At 36.7% G+C, this 24,399-nt stretch overlaps 1 protein-coding gene and 1 pseudogene across 1 annotated transcript; both read left to right on the top strand.

Annotated features, from left to right (window-relative positions):
- Window positions 1-4,257: 4,257 nt before the first annotated feature.
- LOC135588319 (phospholipase A1-II 5-like) lies at window positions 4,258-5,730 on the top strand. Its single transcript, XM_065080397.1, has one exon. The coding sequence runs from the start codon at window positions 4,295-4,297 to the stop codon at window positions 5,462-5,464; it is 1,170 nt and encodes a 389-aa protein (XP_064936469.1). The 5' UTR covers window positions 4,258-4,294; the 3' UTR covers window positions 5,465-5,730.
- A 280-nt stretch (window positions 5,731-6,010) lies between these two features.
- LOC135680420 (myosin-11-like) lies at window positions 6,011-22,939 on the top strand (annotated as a pseudogene).
- Window positions 22,940-24,399: the final 1,460 nt, after the last annotated feature.

Consider the following 24,399-nt stretch of genomic DNA (forward strand, 5'->3'; position numbering starts at 1 on the left):
GCAACAACAGTATGGTGATAGTTGGTCATCCTTCTCTAAGCAACATCATGATACAGAACCACATTGATGCATCAATGGCATAAATATATGCCTCAAGAGCTGCCTTGGATAAATATGATTTATGATGATCAATCTACGATCAGTACCACATTGATGCATCAATGATATACGGTATATCAATACACTATGTCATGGGATCAATTTCATGATTGGGTCCAACAAACGTATCATATTGATATGTATCGGATCGAGGACCCCGATCCACCACCCGTGGAGGCCCGTCGTTCGTTTTGGTGGTAGAATTAACAATCAGGTATATTTAGATATATGATTATTTAATTCATTTGAATTTTAGAGTTTATATTGTAACAAAATAGTCTAACAATTCAACTGATTTTTCTATAGATATTTCAATCTATAACGAGCTGAAATACGGACCTTGAACAAGACTACCTCAAAGCCCGAAAAAGATATCATATAGATATTTCATGATTGGGTCCAACAAACGTATCATATTGATATGTATCGGATCGAGGACCCCGATCCACCACCCGTGGAGGCCCGTCGTTCGTTTTAGTGATAGAATTAACAATCAGGTATATTTAGATATATGATTATTTAATTCATTTGAATTTTAGAGTTTATATTGTAACAAAATAGTCTAACAATTCAACTGATTTTTCTATAGATATTTCAATCTATAACGAGCTGAAATACGGACCTCGAACAAGACTACCTCAAAGCCCGAAAAAGATATGTGATGCTATTTTTACCTAATTTACATTGATTTTGCTAAATTTATACTATTACTATATTTATTTGTAACTTGAAAACTCTATCCTAACTTTTTTTTAATTTTCAGGTATTTTCGGAGGGATAAATCGGTGAAATCAGGTGTACCGTTCGGTACACCTCGGTATACCGCTCGATACGCCGTATCATACCGTACCGAGCCAGCGTCGAAACGCCTGTACGGTACGGTACGATGAACCTTGGTTTCAACAACTCTGTACTTTAAAGATGTGTTCAACAAATCAATGCTAATAAGGAAGCTATGTGAAAGATGTGGAAAACACTTTTGTTAGGGAGATTATTTTTAGAAAAAAAAATATTTGGATATGAATGTAATTGGTATCTATTGTTAACAGATATACCTACCTATTGTGATGATGTCTTAACAACTATGTACGCAAAAAACATGAGGAAAACAAGTTGGTAGTAATATTGGAAAAATTAGAAGAGGAACTCAATGATTGTAATTGATATCTATCATCCAATAGATATGTATATATAATATAATATCTTTCTAATAATTCTATACTTAAAAGATATGTTCAACTAATCAATACTTCTAAAAGAAGCTATGTGAAAGACGTAAGAAACACAATTATTAGGGGGGTGTTTTTTTTCTTAACGAAACAAACAAACGTGTGGATATGAATGGAATCAATATCTGTCATCAACAAGATATACCTACCTATTATGATAATGTCTTAGTGGAAAAATTAGAAGAGAACAATAGAATAGATGCAATGATGTCTCAACAACTTTGTACTTCAAAGGCATGTGGAACAAATCAACATTGACAAGAGAAGCTACGTGAAAGACGTGGAAAACACTATTGTTAGGGGGGGGGGTGTTTTTTCTCCATGGGCAAAAGAGAAATAAAAAGATGAGAATATGAATGTAATTAGTATCAATTATGATATATACCTATTGAATATGATGGTATATCAATAACTCTGTGCTTAAAAGACATGTTGAACAAATCAACACTAACAAAATAAGCTATGTAAACGATGTGAAAAACACTATTGTTAGGGTAGTTTTTTTTTTTTTTGTAGGGAAAAAAAAAGTGTGGGCATGAATTTAATCGTATCCATCATCAACGGATATACCTATATATTGTGATAATATCTTAATAATTCTGTACGCAAAAGATATGAGAAATATAAGTTGATAGTAAGAGTGGAAAATTTAGAAGAGGACACCAGAATGAATGTAATCGATATTCGTCATCCAAAAAATATGCCTATAGAATGTGATGATATCTCAACAACTCTTTACTTAGAAAGCATAGGGAACAAATCAATACTAACAAAAAAAGCTACATGAAAGAGACATGAAAAACAATATTGTTAGGGGAGTGTTTTTCTTTTTTCTCAAGGAAAAAGAAAAAAAAAGTATGGATATAAATGTAATCGGTATCCGTTGTCAATAAATATACCTACCTATTGTGATGATGTCTCAATAACTCCATACACAAAAGACATGAGAAAAACAAGTCTAGTAATAGTGAAAAAATTAGAAGAGGATATAAGAATGAATGCAATCGGTATCCTATCGTCCAATAGTGATGCCTACAAATGTGATGATTGTAGAATTGAAGAATATATTATGAAAGGTATTAATTTCATTCATCCAAATAATATATATTTATATAAGTTTTGAGGACTAGATTTCTCTCAATCATGTATTTAAATTACCTAATCATATCAATTGCTATCTGTTATTGATCCTCATATCATAGATTGATTGAGAATATAAGGAATACAACATGTCATTCCATGTTTGTCTCTATCATAATTTTCTATCAATGTTATCTCAACAATTTTGTAGTTAAACAAATCAACATTAACAAAAGAAGTTACACAAAAAATGTGAAAAATGCTCTTGTTAGAGGAGTATTTTTTTATAATAAAAAAGGTGTGAATATACAGTATCTATTGTCAACAAATATGCTTATCTATTGTGATTATGTCTCAATAACTCTATACATAAAAGACGAAGAAAATAAGTCAACAATAATAGTGAAAAAAATTAGAGGAGGACATCAGAATTAGTATAATCAGTATCCCATCGTGCAATAGATATACCTATAAAATGTGATGATGTCACAGCATCTTTGTACTTAAAAGACATATTCAATAAATTAACACTTCCAAAAGAAGTTACATGAAAGATATGGAAAACATTGTTAGAGGGTGTTTTTTTTTCCCAAGAAAAATAAAAAGAGTATGATATGAATATAATCAATATCTGTCGATGATAGATATATCTATCTATTGTGATAATATTTCAACAACTCTATATGCAAAAAATATGAGGAAAATAAGTCAACATTAATAGTGAAAAATTAAAAAAAAAAACATCAAAATAAATGTAATCGATATCCATTGTCCAATATATATGCGTATAAAATATGATGATGTGTCAACAACTCTGTGCTTAAAAGAAGTGATCAACAAATCAACACTAACAAAAACGTCACATGAATGATGTGGAAATCACTAGTGCTAGAGTTTTTTTCTAAGAAAAAAAAAAAATGGATATGAATGTAATCAGTATCGGTTCTCAACAGATATACTTATCTATTCTGATGATGTCTTAATAATGCTCTATGCAAAAGATACGAGAAAAAATATCGATGATAATAATAATAATAATTAAAAATATTAAAAAGAGTGTAATCGATATTCATCATCCAATAGATATATCTACCGAATGTGATGATGTGTCAACAACTTTATACTTGAAAGAAATCAATGCTAACTAAAAACTTTACAAAAAAAAGGTGGAAAATATTATTATTGTCAGAGGTGTTTTCTTTTCAAGAAAATATATAAAGTATGGATATGAATGTGTCTTAACATACTTTGTCCGAGCCATGACACGTTAATCAATGGAATATGCTGCAAACATGTGAACGGGTCACCTGTGAAATAGCCCCCCAAACACAAAAAAGAGAAAAAGAAAAATATAGTACAATGAGAAGATGACACAATTATGCTCTGTTATTCATCAGAGTCTGTTTCGACTACACCGGTGGGATCGAATATCTAAAGCCGTTGCTTTGCCTATACTAATCTAAGAAGTAAATAATTTTCTATGTAAGTTTTCACATATGAATAACATGTATTATACATATACAGTTTCATGTTTCTTCTGTATAATTTGTGTTTTATTTTCAATTGTATTGTTACATGAAAAAGGTAGACTTCCAAAATGTTTCCAACGTCGAAATCACATCATCGGCATTGATTCCATTACTGTGTAATTAGTACTGTGCGGGCCCGTGAAAAAGAAAAATGAAGAAACAAGTTACCTGAGGCATTGATTCCATTAAACACGTTGTGAGCTCTTCATTCATCGGCAAGCAGCTTCAATTATTGGAAATCCCTGTATGGGCCTTCATGTTCGTGCTACCATCTCCTTGTACATATATATGTCACTGGGCACCTCACCATATTCCACACAAAGTATCATTCACTCCTATCCTCCTCCTCCTCTTCGAATGGCGCAAAAGATTGGCGCGGAAACACCATCCTGGCCAGAGCTCCTCGGATCCGAGCACTGGTCCGGCCTTCTCGACCCTCTCGACCAATCCCTTCGCGTCTTCCTCCTCCAATGCGGTGACATGTGTCAGGTCACTGCCGACTCCTTCATCAAAGACGACCACTCCAAGTACCGTGGCATGTGCCGCTACCGCCCCAGCACCCTCCTCGACCAAGTGTTCTTCCCCTACGCGGCCAACTACGACGTCAAGGAGTACCTCTACGCCATGTCGCAAAATTCGTCAGACAATACCAAGGAGTCCAATTGGATGGGCTACATCGCCGTCTCCAACGACGCATACACGAACCTTACCGGGCGCCGCGAGATCTACGTCGTATGGCGCGGCACGATGCGGCCGTCGGAGGTCCTCGAGGACCTCGCGACCAGTCTCGTGCCCTTACACCCCGACAACCAAGATGTGCAGGTCATGCAAGGCTGGAACGACATCTACACGTTGAAAGACAGCGATTCGCAATTTCCATGCAACGCAACCAGTGCAAGGGAGCAGTTACTGAGTAAGTTAAGCGAGCTAGTGGAGCTATACAAGAACGAGAGCCTTAGCATAGTGTGCGTTGGCCACAGCCTGGGAGGCGCCCTCGCCATCTTGAGTTCTTTCGATATAGTGAACAAAGGACTGTCCAATATAGAAGGCAAGGCGGAGGAGTACTTCCCAGTATGTGCCGTGGTGTTTGAGAACCCCAAAGTTGGGAACAAGGCCTTCAATGATAGGTTTGAGAAGCTGCCCAACCTTCGAGCTCTACGTGTCCGGAATCACGGTGACATCGTTCCATATTGGCCAATTTCAACCGACTACGTTGACACCGGCTCAGTTCTGGACATAGACGCCAAGATGTCGCCCTACTTGAAAATCCTTGCGGATAACCACGACCTGCAAGTGGTCCTCCACACGGTGGCCGGGTGGACCAGGAAGGGCGGCGAGTTCCAATTGGAGGTGAAGAGGAGCCCGGCGCTGGTGAACAAGCAGGGCGGCAACTTGAAGGATGAGTGGCTCATACCGGAGCAGTGGTGGGTGGAGAAGAACAAAGGAATGGTACTGGATGAGGATGGAGAGTGGTCCGAGACACCTGGATGGAACTGCAAGTCATCCAGTAATGGCCACAAGCTCTAAGGATCCTATGCCTGCCTGCCTATCTACCCTAAATAAAGTTGTCACTCCCTGCTCTCACTCTCTATCTCTGTGTGTCGTCACGGGGGCGGGGGAGGGAGATGACAACAAGAACTAGTGCAGGCATGCATGCAGCAGTCACGTACGTACGCTTCAAACTCGTGTGGTGATCAGTTTCTAGTGGATGTGTGTAATTGGGTCAGTAAGTGAAACGCCAGTGAAGCACGTGCTTCGCTGAATAATAATAAATAAAGATCCTCTGGTTTGAACATCGGCTTCACCGTCTCACCGTCGTCGATCACATCCATGGTGGTAATACCTGCTACCAAATGAATGAATGGTAGCTCTCCCTTCATCTCGTTCTACGGTGCCATGCGAATGGACGAATCCAATATGTAGTTTAGTTGGAGGAGGCGATGACGCGATATTAACCAAGACCTTTGCGCGCGATCGAGGGCCAACAACGGCGGAAGGGAAGTGGAAACGAAGACCATGAAATCCGCGACGCACGTACAATTAAGATGGACTCGTAAGCTATTGGATCCTGACATGGATTATTTTGCTCGATGCAAACAGCTGTTAGACGTCAACGTGAATTTTAATTCCTTTTAAAACTTATGAAATGATCCATACTTGCACCTTTTTCTTTTCCAGAAAAAGAAAGCTCCGACTTGACATTTGGCATGACGAGTTTCGACAACTAACATAGATAGGTGTCGTTTGGACTGATATCTATCATCATTCTCTCAGTCCAATCCAGTTCTTGAAGCTTTTGGCAATGCCAAAACTGTTCGAAACAATAACTCAAGGTAACACTATTTTAGTATTCTTTCCTTTTTGGACAAGTATTTTCTTTTCATGTCAAGCATTAGTAATGTGGCGTTCGATCAACAGTCACTTTGATGCATCTGTTGAAAATTGAGACAAATGTTTGATCAGCTGTGAATAATATGTTTCACATTATTTTGGTACCATATTAACAGTAACTTTGGTGCATCTGTCGAAAATTGAGACAAATGCTTGATCAGCTGTGAATAATATGTTTCACATCATTTTGGTACCATATTTGCTATGTTCAAATATCTAATTTGTCTTTCTTGTTTTTGTTCATCCAATATCGATTTAGTCGGTTTGGTAAATTTGTTGAGATCCAATTTGACAATAACGGAAGGATATCAGGTGCTGCTATCAGAACATACTTACTTGAAAGATCTCGTGTCTGCCAAATTAATGATCCTGAGAGAAACTATCATTGTTTTTACCTTCTCTGTGCTGCACCTCATGTGGTATGTATGCCCTGCCATTGTTTTTAAATGGGTTATGTTAAATATTGGAATGGACATTATAAAATGTTTACCTATGTGGCAGGAGATCGAGAAGTATAAGTTGGGGAGTCCACAATCATTTCATTATCTTAACCAATCCAAATGCTTCAAATTAGATGGGGTTGATGAAGCTCAAGAATATCTATCTACCAGAAGGGCCATGGATATAGTTGGGATCAGTGAGCAAGAACAGGTATGCTTCTTTAGTTTATTCTAAAGTAAGTTGGTTCTTTAATTCTGAACATTGTTATTCGATTGTATTGTTTATATTCAGGAGGCAATATTCAGGGTTGTAGCTGCCATACTTCATATTGGAAATATTGATTTTGCTAAAGGGCCAGAAATAGATTCATCTGTTATCAAAGATGAGAAGTCAAGATTTCATCTTAACATGGCAGCCGAACTTCTGATGTATGCCCAAGTTATCTGTTTCTGTTCTGTGAAAAACTATTCTTTTACCAACATGGCATGAAATAATGTTTATGTCAGGTGTGATGTCAAGGGTTTAGAGAATGCATTGATAAAACGTGTCATGGTGACCCCTGAAGAAGTTATTACAAGAACTCTTGATCCTGCTTCCGCAATTGTCAGCAGGGATGGTTTAGCAAAAACCGTCTATTCCCGACTATTTGATTGGTAAGAGCTATGTCTTGTTGTGAAAATCCTGGCACTGATCCTTTATGATAGTGCAATTAATCATTTGATTGGTCACACTCTATACAGGCTTGTAGACAAAATAAATGTATCAATTGGGCAGGATCCAAATTCAAAGTCACTGATCGGAGTTCTTGATATATATGGTTTTGAAAGTTTCAAATGTAATAGGTAATCCATCAATAGGAAAATGCAATCACAGTTTTGCTTTCAGGGATTACGGATGGTTAAACATGATAATTGGTGATTCTTATCTTTTGTCTTGTGCTCAAAACAGTTTTGAACAGCTCTGTATCAATTATACAAATGAAAAGCTGCAGCAACATTTCAATCAGGTTTTCCTAAAGCTTTTTACATAAATTTGTAGATTGAGTTAATTATAGGTTCAATTTTAACACATGATGCCATGTCCAGCATGTCTTCAAGATGGAGCAAGAGGAGTATACCAAAGAGGAGATTAACTGGAGCTACATAGAATTTGTTGATAACCAAGATGTTCTGGATTTGATTGAGAAGGTTTATCATTTTTTGTCATAAATTTCTTTTGATTTGTGATTTTTTGCAGAAATTGGTGATTTTGTTTGGTAGCATCTTGATCAGATTCATTATTTATGCATTTACAACAACTATACTTTTTTTAATGGGTAAATTTGATAGGACAATGTCTAGAGAACATATGGGTCAAGAATGAGTTTGGTAACCTCGAAGAACATATCTGTATTAGAAAATCAATTTAGATTTTAAGCCCAAGCGTTTCATCTTTGTTAACCATGAAACTGTATAAGATTGATAATATCATAATAGTGTTTGGTGGGGAACAGTAGGATACACATAAATTTCATGGATGGATGAAAACATCCTTTCAGCTGTGAATCCTTTTTGTGGTTGTATTATTTGCTCAAGAAAGCATAGAAAAGATAAATGTTCTTTTTAACTGCTCATGTACTGGTTTATTCCATTGAGGAATAGGAGGTTGATCCAACACTAATTGATTTCAGCTCTATTGGATATTTTTCCCTGCCACTGAGCTCTTTTGATGACAGTCAATCCAAGAGTCTTAATGTACTTTCAACAATATGCCATTCGATATAATGCCAATGTGAATGTGTGGCATTCTTTTGATGACAGTCAATCCAATGAGTGCATTTGCAACATTTAATGCCCAGACTTTAGCATGTCAGTTCAGATGCATATTGAACTCAACTACTTGATGTTATTTGTCTTAAGTCTTTTCTTATATGTGGAATTGTAGAATTAGCTGTATGTAAAGCTGGAAGGCGCAATATATATGACCCTGAGTTTGCTTTCAATTTTTTAAAACAAATTTGCTTTTGGCTACCAACTTATTTGCCATTATGACGACAAATATTTTATTTCAGAAACCTGGAGGAATAATTGCGCTTCTTGCCATCGCACTGTTAGGATGATGCCTCAGCAAAATGGTGTGGCCGAACATATGAACAGAACACTCTTGGAGAGAGCGAGGTGTATAATCTCAAATGTAGGGTTGACAAAAGACTTTTGGGCAGAGGCGATTAATATGGCCTGTTACGTTGTCAACCGTGCTCCTTCTGCAGCACTTGATTTTAAAACTCCAAAAGAAGTTTGGTCAGGTACTCCTGCTGATTACTCTGATTTTAAAATTTTTGGGTGTCCAGCATACATGCATGTAAATGAAGGAAAATTAGAGCCTCGGGTTAAAAAGTACATTTTCCTTGGGTATGCTTCTGGGGTGAAAGGATAGTGTCCTGATCCCAAATCCCCAAAATTTATAATCAGTAGAGATGTTACTTTTGATGAATTATCTATGCTATCTTCTAAACAGGAATCTATTAGTTGTACAAATGATAGTGCGCAGAAGCAGGTGGAGTTTGAGATTGGTAGTTCAGATTCTTTTAAGTCGAACTCTTCTACTCAAAGAATGCTAGTAGATAGTCCCGAGTCTACTGATGCAGATGATCCAAAGGAAGAGCAATACTCCATAGCCAAGGATAGACCACGGAGAGATATTCGACCACCACAAAGATATACAAATTTGGTTGCATATGCTTTGTCTGTTGTAGAAGAAACAAGTGAAGTTGGTGAACCTACTTCCTACTCAGATGTAGTTTCTTGTGATAATTCCGCTAAGTGGTTGATTGCGATGAATGAAGAAATAGAATCTCTTCATCAGAATAGAACTGGGGATCTTGTGAAGCCGCCTTCGGGTAAGAAAATTGTTGGATGCAAATGGGATACCATTGCTGAGGGAAAGGTCCTTGTTCAGAAAATTCATACAAAGGACAATCCTGCTAATATGCTTACGAAGCCTCTTCCGGTTTACAAGTTCAAGCTGTGCTTGGACTTGGTTGGTATTCATTGTTGGAGATTGCCCGTTGGGGCTTTTGGGAAGAAGGTGGAGCAAGTTTTGTTGGGACATGCCAAGGTAGAGATTTGTTAGTTTGGCAAGTTCCATAGTCCAACATCGGGAAAAATTAGACTTGTTGTCTCGTCTTGGAACTATAAATAAGGGCCTGGGCTTTGAAGTCAGATGTACCACAAGCACCACAAGAAAATCTGTTTACGGTTTGGGTTTTTTCTTGTTTAGTAAGCTGAAGGTGTTTTATGGCCTAGGAACATCTTCCTAAGGCATTTGTAAGTGTCCCTCTTTTGCAATAGTAATTTGCTCCTCTTTCTTCCATGGATGTAGGTCAAAGTCAATTGATCGAACCACGTATATCTGGTGTTCTGGTGTTTTGTTTGTTCTTGTCGCTTTTATTCTTTCCGCTTTATTGTCTTTGTTGTGTTGCCAAAATTATCCTTTGGTAAATATCCTTGGGCTAGCTCTAACAAACTGGTATCAGAGGCTGGTTCTGGGATCTTTTGGCAACAATGACAATATCAAAGATCGTTGGCGAGAAATTCGATAGAAATGTCAACTTCGGCATGTGGCAACTTAAGATGGAGGTCATTCTGGTTCAAGACGGAGTTGATTTGGCACTACAGGGGGCTGAGAACATTCAAGATGGTACGTCAATGGAAGATCTTGCGAGTATGGATAAGAAGGCCCGATCCAGCATTATTCCAAATCTCTCTAATGAGGTTTTACGGGAGGTAGCTACGGAGACTACGGCTAAGAGCATGTGGGACAAGCTTAAAGCCTTGTACATGAAGAGGACAGTGAAGAATCATCTCTACTTGAAGCAGAGTCTATATATGCTTCGGATGATTGAAAGTACATCTATACTCTCGCATCTTGATAAGTTTGATTCTTTGGTTATGGATTTGGAGAATATAGATGCAAAAATTGATGATGAGGATAAGGCTTTGTTACTCTTGTGTTCTCTTCCCCAATCTTTTAAGCATTTTCGTGATACTTTGATTTATGGAAAAGAAACAGTTTTGTATCAAGAAATTAAATCTGCACTGAAATCTAAGGAGCAGATAGACAAGAATATCACTGGGGAAAGTAGAGAGAATCAGGCTGAGGGTCTGGTTGTTAGGGGGAGAATGGATAAAAGAGAATTTGACAGTAGTAGATCTAAATCTAGAACTAAATCCAGACATAGAAATTTGGAATGCAGATATTGTCATAAAATGGGGCACATTAAATCTAATTGCTTTAAGTTGAAAAATAAATTAAAGCAAAAGAAAAAATTTGTTGAGAAAACTATTGAATCCGCTGAAGTTAGTATAGCAATTGATGAGAATGTTTGGAAATATTTTTTCTGCTATTGATGACAGGACGAGGTCTAAAAATGAATGAATTTTAGATTCGGGTTGTTCTTATCACATGTGTCCCAATAGGGATTTGTTTTCCACGTATGAATCTTGTAATGGTGGAATTGTTTTGATGGGCAATAATGTCGCATGTGATGTTGTTGGTAGAGAAACAATCCGAATTAAAATGCATGATAGTATTGTGAGGACGCTCACTAATGTTAGACATGTTCCTGATTTGAAAAAGAATCTCATCTCTTTAGGCACCCTAGAGGCCCTTGGGTGTAAATACACAGCTGAAGGTGGAGTTATGAAAGTTTCAAGAAGTGCTCTTATTGTTATGAAAGCTTATAGGTCTGGTAGCTTGTATATTCTGTAGGGAACTACTGTCACAGGTTCAGTTGCAGTTTCGTCATCATCATTGTCTGATTCTGACATCACCAAATTATGGCATATGTGTTTGGGTCATATGAGCGAAAAAGGTTTGAGCATATTGAGCAAAAGAGGTCTACTTTACGGACAGAGTACTGGGCCACTGGACTTTTGTAAACACTGCATTTTTGGAAAGCAGAAAAGAGTCAGCTTCAATTCTCCGGCAGTTCACAAAACGAAAGGTACTCTTGACTATATTCATTCAGACCTTTGGGGTCCAGCTCAAGTTCAGTCTAAGGGTGGTGCCAAGTATATATTGACTTTCATTGATGATTATTCCAGAAAAGTTTGGGTTTATTTTCTGAAGCATAAAAATGATGTTTTTCTAACCTTTAAACAATGGAAGGCTTTGATTGAGAAGCAAACATGTAAACAGATTAAGCGGCTTCGAACAGATAATGGCATGGAATTTTGTGAAGGTGATTTTGAAGAATTCTGCAAAAATGAAGGAATCGTTCGGCATCGCACTGTTAGGATGACGCCTCAGCAAAATGGTGTGGCCGAACGTATGAACAGAACACTCTTGGAGAGAGCCAGGTGTATAATCTCAAATGCAGGGTTGACAAAAGACTTTTGGGCAGAGGCGATTAATATGGCCTGTTACGTTGTCAACCGCGCTCCTTCTGCAGCACTTGATTTTAAAACTCTAAAGGAAGTTTGGTCAGGTACTCCTGCTGATTACTCTGATTTTAAAGTTTTTGGGTGTCTAGTATACATGCATGTAAATGAAGGAAAATTAGAGCCTCGGGCTAAAAAGTGCATTTTCCTTGGGTATGCTTCTGGGGTGAAAGGATAGTGTCCTGATCCCAAATCCCCAAAATTTATAATAAGTAGAGATGTTACTTTTGATGAATTATCTATGCTATCTTCTAAAGAGGAATCTATTAGTTGTACAAATGATAGTGCGCAGAAGCAGGTGGAGCTTGAGATTGGTAGTTCAGATTCTTTTAAGTCGAACTCTTCTACTCAAAGAATGCTAGTAGATAGTCCCGAGTCTACTGATGCAGATGATCCAAAGGAAGAGCAATACTCCATAGCCAAGGATAGACCACGGAGAGATATTCGACCACCACAAAGATATGCAAATTTGGTTGCATATGCTTTGTCTGTTGCAGAAGAAACAAGTGAAGTTGGTGAACCTACTTCCTACTCAGATGTAGTTTCTTGTGATAATTCCGCTAAGTGGTTGATTGCGATGAATGAAGAAATAGAATCTCTTCATCAGAATAGAACTGGGGATCTTGTGAAGCCGCCTTCGGGTAAGAAAATTGTTGGATGCAAATGGGATACCATTGCTAAGGGAAAGGTCCTTGTTCAGAAAATTCATACAAAGGACAATCCTGCTAATATGCTTACGAAGCCTCTTCCGGTTTACAAGTTCAAGCTGTGCTTGGACTTGGTTGGTATTCATTGTTGGTGATTGCCCGTTGGGGCTTTTGGGACGAAGGTGGAGCAAGTTTTGTTGGGAAATGCCAAGGTAGAGATTTGTTAGTTTGGCAAGTTTCATAGTCCCACATCGAGAAAATTAGACTTGTTGTCTCGTCTTGGAACTATAAATAAGGGCCTGGGCTTTGAAGTCAGATGTACCACAGGCAGCACAAGAGGCACCATAAGAAAACCTGCTTACGGTTTGGGTTTTTTCTTGTTTAGTAAACTGAAGGTGTTTTATGGCCTAGGAACATCTTCCTAAGGCATTTGTAAGTGTCCCTCTTTTGCAGTAGTAATTTGCTCCTCTTTCTTCCGTGGATATAGGTGAAAGTCAATTGACCGAAACACGTATATCTGGTGTTCTGGTGTTTTGTTTGTTCTTGTCGCTTTTATTCTTTCCGCTTTATTATCTTTGTTGTGTTGCCAAAATTACCCTTTGATAAATATTCTGGGGCTAGCTCTAACAGTTTCCAGCAAAGAGAGAATAAGAGACCTGAATACAAATTGAAGCTTTAGTTTGCCTTTTAAATCTAAAGTCATCGCGTGCAGTCATTGCCCTTAAGCCTGTTTGCAAAATAATTGCTGATGATCGAAGTGTTGTATACAATTTCCTTGCAAAATATTGACGCAGATTCTTCTGAATTTTGACTGCTGCTGCTTCACGTCTCATATACTCATAAAGCTTACAGGCCAATCTCCCTGAATTTAACCAAATTGAGAACACAAATGAAGATTTTTTTTACTGATGCACAAGAAAAAAAAATCAAAATCCAAACGATTCAGACTTAATAATTAGATCACAGGACTTCCAAATGAATGATAGCACGTCCAATTGAAAGAAATAACAAGCACAACTTAGTCTTAGGGTAACCTTTCTGATGATAAGGAAAAGATGTACCAATCTTATAATATCTCAACCATACCTCTCCATAAAGACTGCAGATGAATAGCTGCTTTCCGTAGTTTAAGGAAATCTTTACGAGCAATATATGTACGGATTTGCCTCTGAATTGTTCTAGCTGCTCTTCCAAGCACCTCCGCTCTTCTAGCATCCAGTTCAGCCATCTGGCCAGCTCTCAGAAACACTTTGCTCTTGCCTAGCTGCCCATGACGGTGATACACAATGTGAGAAAAGACATGCTCAAATAAAAATTCTCAATGAATTTGGGTAGAACAAATTAAAAGATGTAGGTAGATAAGAAAAAGCATTTTCAATGGAGAAAATTTGTTATTCTCTATATTTTTAAGGAGAAAGGGACCCAAAACATCAGTAGCCTTTAGTGTATAACTAAGAGAAGATGTAATGCAGTTCTTTTTCCTCATAGATTCTGCCCATTCTTATAAATGTCTAAAGAGAATTTTCTATGTTACATTCTTTGACATACTCAGCTTACTAAGTTAATCCAAAAGCTGTCCCAGTAGAGTAGTAATTGAACATCATAAAAAAGAAAACAAAAAACATCTGGTAACAATGGTCTTACCTGGTAACCTTTCAATCCGATTTTGTCCAGAATCTTTTGGCAAGCAATCTTGTCATCAGAGCTATCCAGATTTACAAAGATCAAAAGCAGGTGCGTTAAAATATTAAGCTCATATACATACAACACCACGTAATTTAGAGATGATTCAAAATTCATTTTACAGATTTACAGAGGCTTACTTTCCTTCCAAAACATCTGGGGCAAGAAGACCAAATCGACGGAGAAATTCATAAAATGTTCTTCGAGTCGGATATCCAGCACAGCTGATCCGGATTGCTTCAAGAACACCCTAGATGTGTGAAGAAGCCAAAGCAAAATGGTAAATGATTATGTGATGATTGAAAATAATATAAAAAAGAATTACAAGTCAATTGTAGTAAGATGGGACTTACTCCACATCGCAACTGTTGGATAACATTGAAGTTCTCAAAAATAGCAGGTTTGAGGACATTATTTGGCTTCACACATCTGATGTAATGAGGTTGAGTTGAGTTCAAGGTTTCCATCAGCGATTGAAGTTGTAGCTGAGATTTTGTAAGATCATAAGTCAAAAAGAGAAGTGTATTTGTAACTAATTAACTAAGAAAATCAACTTAAAAGTCATTGTACACATCTTTCTCGTAGACACTGAAGCACAAAATTTTAAAAAAATTGCAAGTTTATGTATGTCTACACTTCATAGATGCCCTCCCATGGATAAAAGCACAAGGTTGATGATCCTATTAGAAAATCTCACCTATTACTCAATCAGCATAAAAAATTTCCATCTATAAATGCAAAAAAAAAAAAAAATCAATGGACACCAGAAATATTAAGTTAACCCATGTCTAGTTATGTGCCATGCAGTTTCTACTTGATGACAGTTGTGCAAATCATGGAATCACAGGGTGACATTCACTCGTAAATATTACCTCTGCACAAGGATTCACTACTAAAGAAGAGTAAGCAGGTCATTTCACACATGAGTTTAAGAAAACAATTACTAGAAAAATAATATTATTTGTAACATACAGAAAATAATATACGAACAGAAAAAAAATATTACTTTAAAGCGGGCTCCGATGGAAGAGAATTTGGAAGATTTTGATGTCTCTTCAGGAAGTGGTGGAAATAAACCCGAAACAAATGGGCACTTGGAAGCATTCAATAATTCCTGATGTTCTGCCACAACATAATCTTTGTTTTTGTCCAAGAAGTAGTCAGCTTGATATGTTACCTAAGTGGATAGTATAGATAATAGATATATTAATCCAATCAAAGGAAGATTCAATAAAAGTACTTCAGCATATTCAAAAAATGAATACTTACCTCTCCAGCATAATGGCCAATTGTAAAGTTTGTTCGAGAAAGTTTTGGTTTTATAAACCTCTTGTTGTTTTTGAATGTCTGATACAATTTTTGAGCAAATGTCTCGTGTGTTGACTTGGGAAACATGCTGAATCAAGCAAGAAATGTAGGATAAATCAAAAGTTACTTTAGAATATATGCATATCAGCATATGGACATATAAGAATCCTAATGTTACTTGATAGAATTTCCTTCCAAGTAGAAAAATGGTTTTGTACCAAAACAAGGGAAGCAATCAACACATACCAGGCTTCAACGATTCCTTCATTTTTGCAGAATTCTTCAAAATCACCTTCATAAAATTCCATGCCATTATCTGTTCGAAGCCGCTTAATCTGTTTACATGTTTGCTTCTCAATCAAAGCCTTCCATTGTTTAAAGGTTAAAAAAACATCATTTTTATGCTTCAGAAAATAAACCCAAACTTTTCTGGAATAATCATCAATGAAAGTCAATATATACCTGGCACCACCCTTAGACTGAACTTGAGCTGGACCCCAAAGGTCTGAATGAATATAGTCAAGAGTACCTTTCGTTTTGTAAACTGCCGGAGAATTGAAGCTGACTCTTTTCTGCTTTCCAAAAATGCAGTGTTCACAAAAGTCCAGTGGCCCAGTACTCTGTCCGTAAAGTAGACCTCTTCTGCTCAATATGCTCAAACCTTTTTCACTCATATGACCCAAACACATATGCCATAATTTGGTGATGTCAGAATCAGACAATGATGATGACGAAACTGCAACTGAACCTGTGACAGTAGTTCCCTACAGAATATACAAGCTACCAGACCTATAAGCTTTCATAACAATAAGAGCACTTCTTGAAACTTTCATAACTCCACCTTCAGCTGTGTATTTACACCCAAGGGCCTCTAGGGTGCCTAAAGAGATGAGATTCTTTTTCAAATCAGGAACATGTCTAACATTAGTGAGCGTCCTCACAATACCATCATGCATTTTAATTCGGATTGTTCCTCTACCAACAACATCACATGCAGCATTATTGCCCATCAAAACAATTCCACCATTATAAGATTCATATGTGGAAAACAAATCCCTATTGGGACACATGTGATAAGAACAACCCGAATCTAAAATTCATTCATTTTTTGACCTCGTCCTGTCATCAATAGCAGAAAAAATATTTCCAAACATTCTCATCAATTGCTATACTAACTTCAGCGGATTCAATAGTTTTCTCAACAAATTTTTTCTTTTGCTTTAATTTATTTTTCAACTTAAAGCAATCAGATTTAATGTGCCCCATTTTATGACAATATCTGCATTCCAAATTTCTATGTCTGGATTTAGATCTAGATTTAGATCTACTACTGTCAAATTCTCTTTTATCCATTCTCCCCCTAACAACCAGACCCTCAGCCTGATTCTCTCTACTTTCCCCAGTGATATTCTTGTCTATCTGCTCCTTAGATTTCAGTGCAGATTTAATTTCTTGATACAAAACTATTTGTTTTCCATAAATCAAAGTATCACGGAAATGCTTAAAAGATTGGGGAAGAGAACACAAGAGTAACAAAGCCTTATCCTCATCATCAATTTTTGCATCTATATTCTCCAAATCCATAACCAAAGAATCAAACTTATCAAGATGCGAGAGTATAGATGTACCTTCAATCATCCGAAGCATATATAGACTCTGCTTCAAGTAGAGATGATTCTTCACTGTCCTCTTCATGTACAAGGCTTTAAGCTTGTCCCACATGCTCTTAGCCGTAGTCTCCGTAGCTACCTCCCGTAAAACCTCATCAGAGAGATTTAGAATAATGTTGGATCGGGCCTTCTTATCCATACCCGCAAGATCTTCCATTGACGTACCATCTTGAATGTTCTCAGCCCCCTGTAGTGCCAAATCAACTCCGTCTTGAACCAGAATGGCCTCCATCTTAAGTTGCCACATGCCGAAGTTGACATTTCTGTCGAATTTCTCGCCAACGATCTTTGATATTGTCATTGTTGCCAAAAGATCCCAGAACCAGGCTCTGATACTAGTTTGTTAGAGCTAGCCCCAGGATATTTACCAAAGGATAATTTTGGTAACACAACAAAGACAATAAAGCGGAAAGAATAAAAGCGACAAGAACAAACAAAACACCAAAACACCATATATACGTGGTTCGATCAATTGACTTTGACCTACATCCATGGAAGAAAGAGGAGCAAATTACTACTGCAAAAGAGGGACACTTACAAATGCCTTAGGAAGATGTTCCTAGGCCATAAAACACCTTCAGCTTACTAAACAAGAAAAAACCCAAACCGTAAACAGGTTTTCTTGTGGTGCCTGTGGTACATCTGACTTCAAAGCCCAGGCCCTTATTTATAGTTCCAAGACGAGACAACAAATCTAATTTTTCCGATGTGGGACTATGGGACTTGCCAAACTAACAGAAACAGCTTCTAAAACTTTAGCTACATGGTTTTATGTTGTTCCGAAAGAGAATCTATAATACATCACTTCATAAATGAGCTGGCATGTATGTTTTTTAATTTCTTAATCTACCAATTGCTCATTTGGACTATGATTTAAACATATTTTGTCCTTTGCTTCAGGCTCGGTGGCATTGTCACCGAGATTATTCTTACTACAAGAGATCGCAGAAGGCAACGCTTACTTATCAGTGTGCTTGGAGACAAAGGCTTGCAAGAAAAGAGCTTAGAAAGCTAAGAATGGTCTCTTCTTAACTCTGGATTTCTGAATTTCTCCAAATAAAATGAAGCTTATACATAACCTAGTTGTTAACTCAAATTTCTGCAGGCTGCTAGGGAAACAGGAGCCCTAAAAGAAGCAAAAGACAAGCTTGAAAAGCGTGTGGAGGACTTGACATGGCGTTTGCAGCTTGAGAAACGACTAAGAGTAATAATCCTTTCTAAATAATTCTCCATGCGATACGTTGGCACTTTATCTATTCTTCTGTTTAGTATTCTGTGCTGGTTGATGAGTTGCGAGATAACCTGCTTGACTCCAATATGCAGACTGATCTGGAGGAGACAAAGGCACAAGAAATTGCTAAACTACAAGAGATGTTGCATGAGACGCAACTGCAGGTAGAAGAATCAAAGTCCATGGTTATCAAGGAACGTGAGGCTGCACGCAAGGCTATCGAGGAAGCACCTCCTGTCATAAAGGAAACCCCTGTTTTGGTTCAAGATACAGAAAAGATCAATGCATTAACTGCTGAAATTGAAAACCTGAAGGTAGGACCAACAAACTCATACAGACATTAGATCTCTCTCTATCTATATATGGTGTCCTGGGTTCTGAATCAGGACCATGTGCATTAGGAGCGAGAAAAGACAGGAAAACCAGGAATTGTAGACATTTGTATGCTGATTAATGAGAACCTCTATTGTATTTACCGTTATAGTACGTTATGTTCTACAAATTACCTGTGTTTAAATTAGATGCCTGTTAAATGAATTACTTTGTTGTTCACTCTGAATTATGAAGTAATTTTGTTTTTATTCTCTTATTATCATGACAGGCTTTAATGCAAACAGAAAAGCAGGCAACTGATGCAGCCAATAAATCATTAGCTGAAGCTCAGGAAAGAAATAATGAACTACTCAAGAAAGTTGAAGATTCTGCGGCAAGAGCTGAGCAACTTCAAGACACTGTTCAAAGGTTTCTGATTTAGTGATCTTTTTTTTTGGGGGGGTTTATCTCCAGCAATTTAGGTATCATTTTGGATAAATGTAGATGGAATGCATGAGAATTTTAAACTTCTTATGTTATAAATACTATAAGAAGCTAAAACCAGTTATCAGTCATATGTCCTGAAGTTTTGCTTCAGTAACATGAGGTAATAGTTGTATCTTCTTTCCGAGCACAGGCTTGAAGAGAAAGTATCAAACTTGGAGTCAGAAAATCAAGTACTACGTCAACAGGCAGTTGCCATTTCACCAACCACCAGAGCATTAACTACACGCCCAAAAACAACTATCATCCAGGTGCCTTTCATCCTTAATGCTTATACAGTTGTTTTGTTTAGTGTATATGGATGTCTTGCTTATGCTATCATATTATTGTGCCTTTGTTACAGAGAAGCACAGAAAATGGGAATATTCTGAATGGTGAATCAAAACTTGCTTTGGTAAGCATAATAATTGAATTCTAATGAGCATTCAGTTTCTGTGATATCGAATGTCATTCCCGAAAAAGATAGGTAAATTAACCTGGATGATTCTCCTTACATGAAAACTGTAGGATCTTAGTCCTGGTATACCTAGTTCCAAGGAGCTCCAAAATGATGATAAACCACAGAAGTCACTCAATGAAAAGCAGCAGGTATAATTTTATTTAATTTTTAAATAGAAGCCATTCAGTAAAGATGCTTTAATATTTGTGCATCTTGTTGATATTGAATTTTGTCACAACTTCTTGTTCGATCATGCTGATTACATCCATCTGTTTTTTCACAATGCTGTTTTCCAGGAGAACCAGGACTTGCTTATTGAATGCATCTCTAAGGACCTAGGATTCTCTCATGGTAGGCCTATTACTGCTTGTCTCATCTACAGATGCCTTCTTCACTGGAGATCCTTCGAAGTTGAAAGAAGTAGTATTTTTGACCGTATAATCCAAGCAATAGGCTCAGCTATTGAGGTATGAAAAACCTTTTTAAATTGTTGCTGGGATTTTATTGTGTTTCGTCGTATGTGAATAAGGAATTTAATGCATTTACAATTTTGTGTTAGATTTGTGACCACTCTATGCAGCCTCAACAATCTTTCATGTTTACCTAACCCATATTAGTGAAACTGCTACATGATCTTATTCATAGTTCCGTGCCAGTTTTTTATTTAACTAAATTTTCAACTTGCATATCTGAAAGGCCCAGGATAACATTGATGTCTTATCCTACTGGTTGTCCAATTCATCTACTTTATTGTTGCTTCTCCAACGGACACTAAAAGCAAGTGGAACCGCAAGTTTGACGTCACAGAGGCGTCGAGCATCAGCTTTGTTTGGGAGGATGTCTCAAGTAAGGCAGCAGAACCTTTTTCCCAGAAGAAGATGATGAGTGTTTTCACTATGGTTTCCTTGTAGTTTTTCGTTGTTTAATGTGTTTTTATTAATTTCCCTGCATTTTAAGGGGATTCGATCTTCTCCTCAAAGTGCTGGGCTCTTTTCTTTTAATGGCCGCATGATGGGTGGATTGAGCGATTTGCGTCAAGTTGAAGCAAAATATCCTGCTCTGTTTTTCAAGCAGCAGCTTACTGCTTTTCTCGAGAAAATTATGGAATGATCAGAGACAATCTAAAAAAAGAAATATCTTCACTGCTTGCCTTGTGTATCCAGGTATGAAGAAACTTTTCAAATAGTCGTGCTTGAAATTTTGTTAATATTGCTAACCATGCAGGCACCAAGAACATCTCGTGCAAGCTTATTGAAAGGGTCACGATCTCAAGCAAATACTATGGCCCAGCAGGCACGAATCGCGCATTGGCAGAGTATTGTGAAAAGCTTAACCAACTACTTGAAAATACTGAAAGCCAATTATGTAAGTTTTGTAGTGGCAGTCTCTTTAATTTCATACATGTTTGGCAAAACTTTTGGTCCTTATCCTTTTTTCACCACTCAGGTCCCTCCATTTTTAGTCCGCAAGGTGTTCACCCAAATCTTTTCATTTATAAATGTTCAACTGTTTAACAGGTACGTAAAGTTTAAATGTGAATTCCATGCCACTATTTTTGTAGTCATGTGAACTTTCTTATTGAAAGGAATAATTTCCTTTTTGTGCTCTTTATATAGCCTTCTATTGAGGCGCGAGTGCTGTTCATTTAGCAATGGGGAATATCTCAAAGCAGGATTGACTGAGTTAGAACACTGGTGCTATGATGCTACCGAAGAGGTGGTATCCTTTGATCTCAGTCAACTTTTATCAAGGCATTGAACTAAAATATCATTTGCACACAGTATGCAGGTTCTGCCTGGGATGAGTTGAAGCATATTAGGCAGGCTGTTGGTTTCTTGGTATGTTGTCTTTTATGAAGAACACAGCTGTTGAAAGCTATTGAAGAAGGTTCAATATTTTTAATTTTTAATTTTTGAGAAACATCACACAATATATTCATTGATCCAGGTTATACATCAAAAGCCGAAGAAGACCTTGAAGGAGATAACCAATGATTTATGTCCAGTTTGTGCCACTACTTTGACCTGTTATGATGTTAAAAACATGGAGTCATTTAGTTATCATACCCATTTTGAACTGTTATCTGATTCTGTTTTCAGGTTCTTAGCATACAACAGTTATACAGAATCAGTACGATGTACTGGGATGACAAATATGGAACACACAGTGTATCGTCGGAGGTACGTTTTGAATTCAGTTTATTGATGTGGTCAGACTATCATCTAAACATTTATATCCTACTTTTTAGGTCATTTCAAGTATGAGAGTTATGATGACAGAGGATTCAAATAGTGCAGTTGGCAGTTCGTTCTTGTTGGATGATGATTCCAGGTCATTTTTTAATAAACATGTTTAAGTTCTCTGTGTTTTTTTTTTAATATTTTGGGGGCACGGGTAGGTGACGGTGGTTCAGGAATAGGAAAATCTAAGCTGGATTTATCCTTCATCAATTTGTCGATGCAGCATACCTTTCTCTGTGGATGATATTTCCAAGTCAATGACGGAGATAGAGATAGCAGATGTTGATCCGCCACCTCTGATTCGTCAGAATTCAGGCTTTGCTTTTTTGCTACAGAGAAAGGAATAGTAATTCTCAGTCGCCAAGTGTTCCAGTTCTCAACCATTCAGCAAGATGTGCATACTCATCTCGTAAATATGATGTTATTCTACTCGTGCCAAATTGGCTGGTGAACCAAGGGTAGATGATAGATTATCATTTTAGTATTTGTGTTTGATTTGTTGATTTGTTTTTGTGAATTTATTTTTTCCAGTTGTATTTATTGGTGAATAGCTCTGGGCTGCTATTGGGAATGCTCAGTGTCTATTATTAGGTAGTACGAGGGTGCTGCATCAACAAACATTTAGAAGTTGCATTCATTCGTCTATGCTCTGTTGGTAATGTAGTTGGCAATTGAAGCAACAATAGAAACATTCAAAAGGTTAATCTTTTGTTGTATGTTGAAGGTCTTGTAGATGCAATTATGCCTAGTCTTTCCAACACTAGCAATTTCTTAACTGTGGTATATACTCAATTGTGACTAAAGGGAGGAGGGGGAGGAAGAAATTGAAAGGAGAGGAGAGGAGGGAAGGGAGGAGAGAAGAAGAGGTGGTGGAGGGGCGACGCATGGATAAAAAAAAAAAAAAAGTTTTGAATTGGGGGATGAAACTGAATTTTTTTTATTAAAAAAGTATCATGGATAAGTTTTCAATGTGGATGCCAAGTCAATTAGTAGGATTTTAAAATAAAAAATATATGGTGCATGGCATGCGGCCAATCTCCTCCAACCACGAAGATGATGATATTAGATTTTTCAGAAAAGAAACTACGATAGATGTAGCCCACGAGGGGAGGGATGGGTGATGAAAGAGACTACAATGTACAACGATGTCAAGGCAGCCATTGGTCACATTAATGTCCCTACAACCAAAGAGTAATTGCTGGTCCATTCGAAAATATACTGACAAATTGAAAAGAAAATATAATTTGTATTCTCTATCCGTCATAAACGAACATCCTTATAGCCTGTAGTCGAATAAAAAAAAAGGGTGTGAGTCAATGTATTGTTATGAGACGATTTAGGTGTTTGCGAATCTATTATATTTAAAATTATATTTTAAATACACATTGGTAAAATTGTAGGTCAAAAAGTCCATTGAATATTTAGTGATAAATTTATCCTTCTAATTTTTAAATATTTATTTTGAAATAAATATATTTTTGTTTAAATAAATAAAATTTATAAAAAAAATTGTATGACCCAAATATATAATAAATAAAAATAAAATCATATAAATAAATATACAATAATATTTTAAAATAAATATTTAAAATATAATCTTATAGAAAATATAAGTCAGGTTGATTTTTCACTAAATCATCATGGCAATCTTGTAATTTTACACAAAGTCATAGGTACTTGTGAAATTTAAAAATTATATTAGCATCTCGTAAATGTTGAAGTGCTAATATTACTATGAGATATCATTTGAGCATTTTAAATGTAACATGAGATTTGAAAAAAAATTATTAGGCTTTAAACACAAATTTCAAATGTGTTATGCAACCATATTGTTGATGTCTCAACAACTTTGTATTAAAAAAAATATGAGGAAAAAGGCTATGGATATGAATGTAATCGATACCGTCGTCAACAAATATATATGACTATTATAAAATTGATATCCATCATCTAACGAATATGCCTATAGGATATGATAATGTTTCAACAACTCTGTACTAAAAGATATGTTCAACAATCAACACTAACAAAAAAAAAAAAGCCACTTAGAAAGACATGAAAAACACTATTGTTAGGGAATTTTTATTTTTTTTCCAAGGAAAACAAAAAAAAAAAACGTGTGGATATGAATGTAATCAATATCTGTCATCAACAATATACACCTACCTATTGTGAT

Source organism: Musa acuminata, chromosome BXJ1-8, assembly GCF_036884655.1.
Source record: "Musa acuminata AAA Group cultivar baxijiao chromosome BXJ1-8, Cavendish_Baxijiao_AAA, whole genome shotgun sequence".
Lineage (NCBI taxonomy): Eukaryota > Viridiplantae > Streptophyta > Magnoliopsida > Zingiberales > Musaceae > Musa > Musa acuminata.

Excerpts from the sequence above, each read along its gene's own strand:
- LOC135588319 (XM_065080397.1), top strand. The coding sequence starts at position 4,295 with ATGGCGCAAAAGATTGGCGCGGAAACACCATCCTGGCCAGAGCTCCTC.